Source organism: Python bivittatus, unplaced genomic scaffold (assembly GCF_059951505.1).
Source record: "Python bivittatus isolate LINGU-HERP-01145 unplaced genomic scaffold, Pbiv_v1 ctg000980_np1212, whole genome shotgun sequence".
In the NCBI taxonomy this organism is placed as follows: Eukaryota; Metazoa; Chordata; class Lepidosauria; order Squamata; family Pythonidae; genus Python; species Python bivittatus.
Genome location: NW_028277125.1, coordinates 230178 through 243700, shown reverse-complemented (window position 1 = coordinate 243700; position 13523 = coordinate 230178). Strand labels below are relative to the sequence as shown.

Genomic DNA, 13523 nt, shown 5'->3' with positions numbered 1-13523 from the left:
TCTGTATTATTTTTTTCTTTCTTTCTCTTTGTATTCAATTAATGAAAGCAAAACAACAACAAAAAAATAGTATTTGGAGCATCTGCAGAATGAAAACTAATTACTTAAAACCTGTATTCTTTCCACTCGCATTTCACTTTGATTGATATGCAGGTAGTCCTCGACTTACGACCATTTGTTTAACAACCATTTGAAGTTATGATGGCGCTGAAAAAAGCGGCTTATGACCAGTCCTCACACTTATGACTGTTGCAGTGTCCCCACGGTCACGTGATCAAAATTCGGGTGCTTGGCAACCGGCATGTATTTATGATGGTTTGCAGGATCACATGATTTGGTTTGCCGGATCACATGATTTCCATTTGCAACCTTCCCAGGGGGTTTCCAATAAGCAAAGTCAATAGGGGAAGCCGGATTCACTTAACAACTACACGATTTGCTTAACGGCTGTGGTAATTCACTTAATGGCTTCAGCAAAAAAGGTCATAAAATCGGGCACAGTTCACTTAGTGACAGCATCACTTAGCAATGGAAGTTCCGGTCCCAATTATGGTCGTAAGTCAAGGACTACCTGTATTTTTTGGCAGTTTTCTTTTTCTTTATCCATAACAGTGAAAGGAACATTTTCTTGTTGAAATCTTTATTCATGTGCCTATTACATCCTTAGTTTGTTGTTTAAAAACAAATATAATTTGTGTAATGCTGCACCCCTTTTGTTATCCTGAGGCCCTGGGTCTGTAAGTGCAGCGAAGGGCTAGAATTCGTTCCTCCTTTTAGGGAGCCACGGAAGCTGGTACTCCATCGGGGATCGACAGGACTTGGCTTCAACATCGTGGGGGGAGAGGATGGAGAGGGTATTTTTGTCTCGTTCATCCTTGCGGGTGGGCCTGCCGACCTCAGTGGCGAGCTCAGGAAAGGAGACCGTATCATTTCGGTAAGACCCTGCAAAGGAGAACAGCAGGACTCTCATCTGCTTCTCTTTGGCTGCAGGAGGTCTTCTTGGCAGATGGTCCCCAGGCCGCGTGGACCTTTGCCTGGCAACCTGGGAAGGCGGGTGGGCAGGCGGGAGGCCTCTGCGATCCATCAGGATACAGCTTGGCGAGTTTCCAGTAGGCTGGATTGGGTTCTGGGCCGTACAGTTCGGTGAAGACCATGTCCTTATGTGAGTGAGAGCTTCGTTTGTATTTGCTTTTCAGGTAAATGGTGTGGACCTCAAAGCTGCGACTCACGAAGAGGCAGCTGCTGCCTTGAAAAATGCTGGTCAGTCTGTCACTATTGTAGCTCAGTATCGTCCAGAAGGCAAGTGAATGATCAAATTAAACCATCTTTCTCTTGGGGGTCATCTGCTTTAAGACCTTGGAAAGGAAGAGAGACTAAAATGCTGAGGGTGTCTGGTTGCCTGCCAGGAGGATGAGAATGATATTAATAATAAATGTATTTAATACCACAAGGCACAGTACGAAGTGTAAGAAATTGACGTAAGATGCTAGGCCAAGGTCGCCCGGGGGGCATGCTCCAGGTCCCCTCTCTGAATCAGGGCCGTCTAACGTGCTTCCCTGTGGCTGTGCTGCTCTCCCCGTGCCCCCAGCATTCAGCTGGCTGGGACCCTCTTGGCCCTATGCAGACCTGGCTCTTCTCCCATGGCTTGGGCCAGAATGTTAGATGAGCCTGTGTTATTATCCCAGCCTCAGGTACACATTTCTTATATGTTGTCTTTTGCTTTCTTACGTTGATTTTCTTTTTTTGCTTTTTTAAAATTGTGGTACCCCACCCAGAGTCACACATAGTGATTACCCAGCGTGTAACATTTTAAAATAAAATACCTAATAAAATATTATGCTTTCGTTATGGGATAGCTCTTCAGAATGGGATTCTAGCTCAGCGGGGAATGACTACACAGGTAGTCCTCGGTTAATGATGGTAATTGGGACTGGAGTTTCTGTCACTAAGCAATGTGGCTGTAAAGCATGATGTCAGGTGACTATATTGCTTAGGTATGGCAATCCCAGCACTCCTGGTTGCCGTCGTTAAGCGAGGATTGTGGGTTGTTAAGTCCCAGGTGGCTTGCAAGCAGGCCAGCAGGCGGGTAAGGCGCTGCGTGAGGCACAGCACAAGTGCAGCGGGGCCGGGGTGGCTGCTGCCGGGCGGGGGAGGGTGCAAGCGACTTACCGGAATGACTTGCGGCCTTCCCTGCCGGCTTCCCCGTTGACTTTGCTTGTGGGAAGCCAGCAGGGGAGGCTGCAAATAGTGATCATGTGACCGTGGGACGCTGCAGTTGTCATAAGTACAAGCCAGTTGCCAAGCGCTCAGAACGCGATCACATGATTGCGGGAGTGCTGGGATGGCCGCAACTTCAGGGAATGGTCATAAATACCACTTGTTCAGCGTCATCTTAACTTCAAACAGTCTCTAAACAAGTGGTCGTTAAACAAGGACTACTTGTAGATTGAGGTCCTAAAAGTTGGGTGGAATGGTCCTACCTCCCATACCCTCTAGGCTTTTTGGTGGGACAGCTTTCCTGAATGTTGTCCTAGACCTGTAAATGAAACGAGTAAAGGCTGAGGCTCCAGATCTATGGGTGGAATGTCTGGTTGGAACTGCAAATAGTGCATTGGGAAGATCTCTTTTGCTCTTTCCACATTCTGGAGTAAATAGTGCCCTTGCGGCTCCCTTTCCCAAATTCTGTGCACTGGATTTAATTGTGCTCAAAAGTTTGGGAAAAGCTACAGTTCATTTTCTTCCCAGCTATTACAGGAAGAAAAACATTGTTTGCTTTAACAAAGTGTTCTGTGGGATCTGAGCACATAGAGAGAGCCTTCCACACGGCCACTGCCATGTCCAGCCCACATGCAACAAATTAGACCAGACTGGACTCAGAGAGGGGGTCATAAACTATGTTAGGCAGGTTACCAATAGTTGTAAGTTGAAGCTCAGACTCAGATACGTTGGCCACCTAATGGGAAGAGAGGACTCTTTGGAAAAGACCCTGATGCTGGGAAAGATGGAAGGCAGAAGGAGAAGAGGACGGCAGAGGATGAGATGGTTAGATGGCATCACTGAAGCAATGAGGATGAAACTGAGCAAACTCAGGGAGGCAGTGAAGGACAGGAAGGCCTGGCGCGATGTGGTTCATGGGGACACGAAGGGTTGGACACCACTTAACGACTGAACAACAACAACAAAGGACTCAGAGAGGTGGTTGTAAACTACGTTAGGCAGATTACCAATAGTTGTAGCCTTTGTCAAAACTAGAAAATTTGACCAGAGCTAGATAGGCCAGAATTTGCTGGGGGCTCTCTTGGTATTCAAGATTCTTCACTTATCCTTTTGTTACATGAATGTTATATTTCTGTATCGTTTACTCTGCTACATTTTGTTACAGTTTTTGCTACTGTAGCTTTAAAAATAAGATATAACAAAGTATAACAGAAAAAAGATACAGGAATATAAACTGTTCCTAACAGATTCTACAAACCTCTTGCCCTACTAAGTTGAACGGACAAGTTGTATCTACTCCCAGAAGACACCTCTGGACTGTAAAGGATTGAGTTGCCACCCTGACCCTCTAGATCAGTGTAGACAAGATGGAGGGAACTCCCTTACACACACAGATGCACAGTGTGCCAAAATAGTGCTATGGTCCCTCACAGTGCTACGACTGTAGTGGTGTGGGGAGCCGAACAGGAGAGGTGGCCAAGGCCTCTGTGCTCAGTTGCAGAGGTGACAACACCGGAGGGTGACCTTGGACGAGCTGTCCTCAGTGCTCCTAGAGGAGTGTCCCAGGGATGGATTCCAGGTTGTGGCAATGGCTTAAATTACTGGGAGGTAGACCGTAGACCATCATTCTCAAGCCAGCCTGGCATCTGAGGCCTTCCCAAAAGGAAATGGTTAATCTCTAGCACCAGTGCTGAGCGAGAGCAGGGAGGAGGCCTTGTCCAGCTTTCAGGAGAGAGATCCAGATCCAGGAGGAGTGGGAAGGGCCAGGGCAATCGATTTGAGATGGGTGGCTGCTTGGAAAAAATGTGACATTCCTAGAAAATCAAATGCATGCTAGAAAGAGCTGAACTAGGATATGTCCCAAGATTTCAAAGACTAAAAGAAACAGATTATTCTTCAATCACAGTTTTCCAGCAGTGCTATTAAACTCCTCTTTGTGAATGGAACCACAGAGCAAGTTCTCACAAATTTTCTCCATCTTATTTACAATGCCCAAAAAAGCCTCCAGATCAGGGCACACCAGTGGACAAAGGATTACACAATGTGTTGTAACCAGTGTTTTGTAGTGAACATGGCCAAAAACTCAATCTCAGCTTACAGTCTTGCGCCTTGATGACCCAAAACAGGGAGGCAGAAGCTTTGCTTGATACTCTTTCCCAGCCCCTGACCAGACAGATTGTTTTAGCACTTGTTTTATTTTTAATTTAATCTGTTAATTTGTTGTTTAATTGTTTTTAACAATTTATGATTTTATTTTCAAATTTTCTTAACTGCTTTGAATGCTCACCAGAGTAGGAGTGGACACAGATCAGATACAGAGATAGATAGACAGATAATCAGTGACAGTTCCATTCTGCCAGATCTGTGGAGTAAATCTGTGTAGCCCTGTAGTGTCATAGTGTGCGTGTGTGTGTGTGTGTGTGCATGCACAAGAGAGAATGCACATGCACAGATAAATGGGTTGTTTCACATTGCTTTTGGAATCTTAGGGGAAAAAGGGTATATATTTTTAAAGGAACACCAGATTAATGGCAGAGATGATGACTTTGGTTGTCACAAAAATCTAGGCTGTTGATGGGCATAAGATTTGGAGCACTCAAAAACTTTATATTCAGCAGCAGCAGCAGCAGCATCTGTGGAACTGAACTGGCACTTCCCTTCTTTTTTCCTTTTTTAATCAGAATATGGCCGTTTTGAAGCAAAAATACACGACTTGCGAGAACAGATGATGAGCAGCAGTGTCAGCTCAGGATCTGGGTCTCTGCGGACAAGCCAGAAGCGGTCCCTCTATGTCAGGTGAGGCCGTTGTGGCTTTGCAGTGGCCTGGCTCGGCATTACATGCACAAGGGAGGGAAGGTGGATGTACGTGACAGAGGAAGGAGGTCTGCAGCTCATCCTGGGGCAGCTGTACCAGGCGCCACCCTGCCTGCCCTTGGTTGCAGAGGCATCCCCAAGTGCGTGGGCGAGGCGGGAGGAGCAGCTGCAGTCAGAGAATATGGATTTGGAGTAGGGAGGGCTGTGCCCAAAGAGCCATTCTTTATAGAGAGCACAGAGTTGGGTTCCGGGTTTGGCTTTCTGGTCTGAGTGGCGTTTGGGAATCTCCTTTGGAACGGTGCAGAAGAGCAGCTCTGAGGGTTGCCAGCTTGCACGTCTATACGTTTCCCCTTTAACTCTTCACTCGGTTGAAAGCGCAACGGCCGCAACAGTTTCCTAGGTACCCTCTCCTCCCCCGCCCCCCATTTGATTGGTATGCTATTATACCTCCAGTATCTTATTTCTGAGAAGTTCCCAGCCCTTCTTGCTGACTTTGATCTGGGAGTTTTTGTCCATGGGACTGCAACTGCTATGTGCTTATAGTAATCACCTTATTTTGCAAGGTTTACTGGCTTCTGCAACAAAGACCAGTTCAGCTCAATGCTGAAAGCGTCATCCCTGGCCAGTAGGAACAATCGTAACATTCCGCATCCCAAGGTCTGAGGTTTTCCCGAGGGAAGGGCATTTGGATGTTCAGAGGCAGGTTATTCCACAGGAGGTAGACTGTGTGTGAAAAGGCAGGCCTCTGCAGCCCCTACATATGGTAGGCCCCGAGTTGAGGGACCCAGACCATACTTACTCTACTCAATCCCAGCCCCAAGCAGGTGTTCCTGGGAGAAGATGGTCCCTCAGATTCCAGTACCTGACCCTGAAGTGCTTTAAGGATGACAACCACAACCTTGAATTGAATACAGAATCCAACTGGCAACTGGTGCAGCTCTCAAAGAGAGGTGTTCTGGACCAGCCGTAGCTTCCTGATGGTCTTCAAGCCCAGCCTCAAGTAGACCACATTACAATAATCTAATCGAGTTAACTGAGACATGAGTAAAGCCAGCTGTTCCAGTCATTAGTGCACAACAAGGAACTACACACTGCCCCCTCCCCACCCGGAGACCCCACGTTACAAGCCAGTTCTGTGCAGGGGAGCACAACTTTATATAGAACTAGAGATGATATCTCTCTAGAATTGGATGGTTTATGAACCCAGAAGAAGTCTTGCTAGGATTAAGCTTCAACTTGTTACTCCCTGTCCAGCCCTTAACAGCCTCCAGGCGCTTGGATAGCACTTTGATGGTATCGCTTCCCTGTCCTGGGTAGATAAAGTTGGGTATTGTCAGGGTACGGATGATAACTGACCCTATGTTGGCTTGTCCCCCCCCCACACTTCAAATCAGCACTGACTGGAACTGCTCCTTTAGGAAGAAGGACAACCACAGTGCCCCCCACTCCCAGTCTTTGGAGGTGGTCCAGAGGGATTGATAGGACAGGGAAGATTGGAGACTTGCTGGTAATTGTCCCAACATTTCTAGGTTGAGTGATGGCTTTATGAGAAGGGGACATATTACTATCATCTTCAGGGAGAATGGCAGCACTACCTCACTCCAGTATGCATTTATCAATGCCCTGACCCAGTTTCCTGTCACCTAACTGGAATTTTTCACCAACTAGGAGGGGAAGGCCTAATCCTAGCCCTAACTACAACATTTGTAATGTTGTTAAACTTCTGTCTTTTTAAATCTGTGTGCATATATGATACAGTTTCCCTTTCTGTGGGATCTTGAAACCCAACCTGATGTGCTCGTGATTTCCGTATGTTCCCACTCGTTTTAACTCTTCAACCAGGTCTTGCCTATTGGATGGGATCAGATCTAGGAGAGCTGATCCCATTGTCTCTTCTTCAACTCTCTGAAAGATGAAACTGTCTGCCAGACTACTGAGGAATTTTTGGAACCTCGCAGTCTTGGCTAACATGGTTTTGTAGTGGAGGTTGAGGGTCCCCAGTATTACTGTGTCTCTCCTTCCTGAATGTTACGTAATTGATCCATGAGGGGTTTATCTAGTTATTCTGCTTGGCTTAGCAGTCTGTAGCGCACTCCCACAGTAATATCAGCTTCCCTTTGCTTTTATTCTTATCCACATGCTCTCGATGGGATCTCATCCTCCGATCTCTGGATCTCAATGCATGGGTGTATCTCCTTCACATAGCATGCCATTTCTGCTCTCTCTTTGTCTGGTCTTTACTTTTGAATAAGTTTCTCAATCACTGCATTCCACTTCAGAGTTTCATCCCACCCAGATTCAGTAATACCTACTAAGTTGTATTTGATTTCCTGCGTTAAGACTTCTTCTTGTTGGTTTCCTATACTCTGTGCCTTGGCACAGCAGCATTCAACTTGATCTCTGTCCTCCTGTATTTAGGCGCTCGTTCTTGAATGCCTCTGTATTCTGCATATTGCTCCTAGTCCCAGTTCCAGGGCTTGACATCGTGCTTGTTTTCTGGGGCTTCTTCTCTTCCTTCCCCTCAGGATTCAGTGTAAAGCCCTCCAGATCACTGATCAGGTTTGCAAGGTGCTTTCCAGACATACTCTTCCCAGCTCTTGTGAGGTGCAGCTCCTCTTGCCAAGAATCTGTCATTGCGATAACACGCCCCATGTTCGAAGAATCCAAACATCTCTGCTAGAAAGTTCTTGGATTGATTTCCTGATGCAGCATCCCGTCTTCCTTCCAGGTCTTTCTTTTGGTTGGAAAAATGTCTCAGTTCTGGATGAGTTTGTCTGTGTTCATACAACATGCTTAGCCTGGGGATGGATGTGGCCCATTTTCTGTGTTGTACCATACATTGAAGCATAGACTAATTAAGCAGGCTGGGTTAACTTTACGTGCTAAGCCATAAAAAAGCCAGCCACGTTAGCTCTTGCCAAGCTTTGTATGTACAGCAGTGATTTTTCCTGTTGCTAGTTCTTCTGCTAACCTATTTAAACATGTTGTGTGAACCAGCCTGTAACATACTGTGTTAGGCTAGTTGGGACCTTGTTCTGATCCACCCTAGGATTGTTCTTATGTTATCTTAGAAGAGAGCCTAAGAGAAGAGAGTTGTCTTAGAAGACAGCCTGTCTTAGCCTGCTCTGCCCCCAGCATGTAGCAGTGTTAGCTCCCAGTATTTCACTTAAGATGGCTTGTGAAGAAAAAGTGAGTCTGTTTTTCTTTCAGGATGGAATTCTAGTTCAAAATTTGTATCTAAATGACAGTTTCAAACAGAAGTGCTTTAAGTTCCACATCCAATTCTGGACACCATCCTTTAAGAATGATTTGGAGAAATTAAAAGAGCAGTGAAGATGGTTGGGGACTGGAAATTTAGGAAAGTGGATATCTTCAATCTTAAGAAAGCCATGGCTTCCTTCTCTCTCATCCCAGGTGTATCAGTGAAAGCTTTATACTCCTGCCCCAGGTGGTTATTTAGCTGGACATGATTTCAGATGGAGTCATGCAACTGTAGAAGCAAAGTAGAATATATTTGGACTGCAGAAAGAGTATGAGGGTTTATAATTTTTTAGGTGCCAAAATCTGTCCCCCAGTCAAAGCCCTGTCAATCATCTCCTCTGTCCGGCACTATATTAATTTTGGGAAATCCAAAACAGTTAACTAGTTCTGTATTTTCCTTGGGATACAAAGATCTTCCTCAGATCTTGTCCCCCCAGGATTGCTGGTTAGTTCCTTCTGATTCTCTTCTCTAGGCATACAATCAACTTTTCTCCCCTTCATCTGCAGAGCACTCTTCGACTATGACAAAACTAAAGACAGTGGTCTCCCCAGCCAGGGGCTGAACTTTCGGTTTGGCAACATCCTCCATGTCATTAATGCTTCAGATGATGAATGGTGGCAGGCACGACTGGTGATGCCAGACGGAGAGAGCGACCAGGTTGGCGTTATTCCCAGCAAACGCAGGTAGCTTTCTTGCACAGTGCCTTGAAATGTGCCTGCCATTGGGAGAGAGGCGTCCACTCAAGATCGGCTGCTTTCTCATAGCATCTGTGCCAACTGTTGGTTGTTATTCCTTACCTCCCTTCCTCACCATGTCTGCCTTTGCTTGTAAGATTTTCTCCCAAACTTCAGGTGAAAGCAAGGTCGGCAGGCTGAAACCAGACTAGTCCATTAACATAAAAAGGGGTCATTTTTCCTGCCCCAAAGAGAGAAGACCTCTAGCCTGTTGCACCATGCAGGCAGGAAAAAAGGTGCAACAGATTGAATGTTATTTCACTATAAGGCTTGCATTTAATACATAGCAGTTGCTGGAATTGTATCAAATGTAAGCCCTATCTATAGTGAAATCAAGGTTCAAATACTTCCACCTTTTTTTGTCTTCTTGCATAGTGCAGCGAGCTAGATGCGTCTCTTTTTTAGGTAGGAGGAAACAGTTCAATGTGTCCTTTGATATGGCTGTTTCAAGCTGACCTAGCTCACGCTGCAGCCACGCTCACTCTCTCTAACCCTGTAGACTTAAGGGTCAAGAAATGATGCCATGTCCCTTTTCCAAAGCACGTGTACCCCTCCCATACATTAACTGTGGGGATTCAAGAGGGGTATAAACCACAGTATCAAAGTATGTGGTGAGATATAGATAGACAGACAGACAGACAGACAGACATTGTGTGTGTGTGTGTGTGTGTGTATCTTCCATTGCTGATAATGGGAGCCCTAACTTGGTTGAAGTTTCCTCAGGAGTCTGGGAGATTATTTAAGGCAGTAAATGCACAGATGCACAGATCCGTGCCAGCGTTCTGATTCTTCACTTTAGAGGCCCAAAGATTCTGGCTTGTATCTTTGGCATCAGGCTGCTTGTTTCTTCATATCCACTGGAAAACTCAGAGGGACAGAAACAAAGATTTCTGTAACTTGTACATGTTGCTGTTTTGGAGGAGACCAGAAGCAGCAGGAGCGCCCTTCCCACTCCCCCACAGGCCTTAACTGAGGCTACAAGGAGGGTTGGAATCTGGAGGTGGAGGGATGAGCTTTGCAGAAAGTTTAGGGCTGCCCTACCTACCTACCTACCGTTTATATGGCCACCCATCTTGTTCTCAGGACTCTGAGGACTTCGGGTGGCTAACAACATATTAAAAAACAGTACAAAAATAGACAATGTGCCATGTGCCAGAGCCCACTAAAAACATTTCTTCTTCAAGCTGCACAGGTTTGGCTCATCTAGCATCCCAGTTCCAGCACCTGGGGAAGAGCCGGGGTTTTTAAGACTTCCCAAAGAGTAACAAGGGTTAGGGGCCATCTGAAGCTCAGGGGGAATGCTGTCCCAGGGGCAGGCACCACAACAGAGAAAGCATATCTCCTGGCTCCAGCAGGGGACCTGGAACATGTTCACTCTGCTGGATCTGTTGAGGTCAGCAGACACAATCAGAGATAGGTAGTCCCCAAAATACTTTGGCCTTGTGCCATTTAGAGTTTTATAGGGGATAACCGGCCCCTAGAAATGCACCCAGAAGACTAGTAGGAGCCAGTGCAGTTCGCAGAGCAAAGGTGTTACGTGGGTCTGCTGCAGGGCTCACAAAAGCACCTGGGCTGCCACATTCTGGACCAGCTGCAGTTTCAGAATGCTCTTCAAGGACAGCCTCAGGTAGGGTGCATTGCCAAACTGACAAAGGCGTGAGTGACTCGAGGAGGGTCTCTCAGTCTAAGAATATTGCAGTTGGCACACAAGATGGATTTGTGCAAAGCATATCTGGCCACAGCTGCCACCTGTTCTTCGAGCAGGAGCTATGGGTTCAAAAGGACCTTCAAATTGCATATCAGTTCCGTCTGGGGATGTGTTATTGAACTCAGGGTCAAAAATAAAAAATCTCCAGCTTCAGGGGGGCACAGAACCCACAGCTACTCAGTCTGGATTGGGTTGAGATGGATGAAGCCTGTTTCTCCCCATCCAGACCCCACAGAGCCTGACAACATCACTTGTTTGGCCCAGGGCAGAAATGTATAACTGAGTATCATCAGCATAGTGATGGTGCTTCACCCCATGTTGACAGATGATCTTACGCAGTGGTTTCATGTAGATATTGAACAGTAGTGGAAAGAGAGTAGAACCTTGAGGCACCGCACAAAGTAGGGGTCTAGTACTGGACCTCCCCCCAACTTGAATCAGTCTCAAAAGAAGGGGAACCACTGCAGAATGGTGTCCCCTACTCCCAACCCCCAAGTTGGTCTAGAAGGGTACCATGGTCGAAGGTATCAAAAACTGCTGAGAGATCAAGGAGGGCCAGAATGGATTCACTACCCCAATTCTGAATCTGCTAGAGATCATCAGTAAGTGTGACCGGTGCTGTCTCATTGCTGTAACCAAGTCTGATTCCGGCCAAAAAGGGTCCAGATAATCTGCTTCCTCCAGGATTCAAGGGAGCTGAAGACTAATAACCTTCTCAACCATCTTCCCTAAAAAGGGAGGTTTGGAGATTGAATGCAAATTGTACAGTTGTGATGGATCCAGCACTGGCTTCCTAAGGAAAGGATGAACTCCTGCCTCTTTCTGAACTGGCAGAACTACCCTTTCCCTCAAAGACACTTTCACCACTGCATGGATCCAGCCCTGCGTAACCCCTGAGAGGCTCTGACCAGCTAGGGGGGATGCAGATCTAAAACACAGGTGGACCCTGTCCATTTCATTAAGATTAAAGGATTGAACTCTCTTCTGCTAACCAGGCAAAGCTACACTTGCACAACCAGAGTCCAGCTCCCATCCTGACAGGGTTCCAGAAGGCCTTAAAGACCTGGCTGTTCTCCCAGGCCTTGGGCTGGGGGGACGGAGCCCTTGCTGGACGTGTTTGGAACATGTTTTCGGTATTTGGCCGGAGTTCCCCTTTGGTTCATCATTTATTGTGTATTGTATTTTTTACCTTGTTTTGCTATTCTGTGAGCAGTCCAGAGTTGGTCTGGAGTTGGGCAATGCCTAAACCAAATAAATGAATATATACATTTTGCCACCCTTATTGCACAAAATAATGTTTCTGGCAGATAGATTTGTGAACTGCTACTTGATTCTCAATTATTTTATGGTCCATTATGCAAATACTGAGTGGGGAGAGAGATCAGTTATAGAAATCTGTCTTCTGTGATAAAAGCTGTGCCTAGTTCTGGTGGCTTTGGCTGTGCCTAATTCTAGCAGTTGATCTCATGGCCAGAGTGCTCATAGAAACACATGGAGGTTCTGTTCCAAATAAGGTCCAGTAAGAAAAAGTTCACGGCTGCCGATGTTCCAGTGGTATATTAATAAGTTTTCTCCTGCATTTTTCTTGCAGAGTGGAGAAGAAGGAACGAGCTCGTTTAAAGACTGTGAAATTTAATTCTAAAGCAAGAGGTGACAAAGGGGTGAGTGTGGATTAATCATTGCTATGTTAGTGTCTTGCCACTGCAGAATCACTGCTGGAGTAACCAGGAAAGACAAATTCTTTGCTAGGATGATTGATGTATTTTGAATATTCTGAGTAGTTTTTTTCAATAAACACAAAAACCAAAGGTAATTTTGATGAAGAAAAAGGCCCCCCGCACAATCAGAGGTTCGGTGAAGGATAGAAGCTTTCAGGAGTTTCTAGATGTTCGTTCTTGTTACATTCTGACGGGGGACAATGTGGGGCTTCAGGTGTGGGCCTGCTTAGGGTTTGACAAATGCCCACCAGCACCTGCATTGACTGGAAGTGAAGCGACAGCCAACTTGGGCAACTTGAGAGGTTCGGGTATGCCGCATGTTGGCTTCAAGAGTCCAGCTGAGGTGATGTAGGAGGAAGAGCTTCTCCCAAGGCCATGATCAGACAAGCAGGGCTTGGGCCCGTTCCAAGGAGCTAGATTGAGCAAACGCCTCAGACAGGCCCCTCCTTGGTTTACACAAAGAAATGTGAGGGGCAGGGGAAGCACATTCAGACCTAGAAGGTTCTGTCCCTGGGGCTGTTCCAACAAAAGTAGCCCTGACCCGCGTGGCACTGGTTTCTTGGCCTGGTGTGCCTTATAGGGCTGACAGGTGTTCTGCACCAATTGACATTTCTGAAAGGTTTTGAGGGGGATTACCTAGAGCGGATAGAGAAGGTCATGTAATGGTATGTGGGAATGACCTTGGGAGACTGGGGTGGGGAGATGCTGCCTAGGGAACAATCAGATAAATGGGGGGAGAGCCTGCAGCTACTTAACGGGAAGAGAAAGAAACACAGAAAGGATCCTCCCTGACTTATCAGGCTGTAAAAAGAGATGGCAGGAGGATTGTGCTTTCAGACTTGCAAGTTTCTGTTAATGTAGCCTTACAATAAAGTAGAATTAACTCATCTAGTCGTGTTTCTTGTCTGGCTTACCTGGGAAGGCTGACAAATCAAGATTAAAGATAGGCATGGCAGCAGTTCATAAATGTTTTGTGTGGGTGCGGAAAGTAAATAAGGAAAAGTTTTTCTTCCTCTCATCGTACTAGAACCTGGGGTAGATGTTCAGGAATAGAGAGGCCGTGGTATCAC

The 13523-nt window shown here is 46.3% G+C and overlaps 1 protein-coding gene across 12 annotated transcripts in view; it reads left to right on the top strand.

The window, feature by feature from the left end:
• DLG1 (discs large MAGUK scaffold protein 1) overlaps positions 1-13523 on the top strand; it is a 159851-nt gene that overhangs the window by 102911 nt on the left and 43417 nt on the right. For 11 of the 12 annotated variants that reach the window (XM_088132474.1, XM_088132472.1, XM_088132468.1 and 8 more), the window contains 5 exons: positions 778-934; positions 1197-1299; positions 4899-5013; positions 8800-8976; positions 12327-12396. In XM_088132474.1, the coding sequence (XP_087988600.1) occupies positions 778-934; positions 1197-1299; positions 4899-5013; positions 8800-8976; positions 12327-12396 (622 nt within the window). The remainder of the gene's footprint in view (positions 1-777; positions 935-1196; positions 1300-4898; positions 5014-8799; positions 8977-12326; positions 12397-13523) is intronic. The other variant, XM_088132475.1, reaches the window with a different exon arrangement.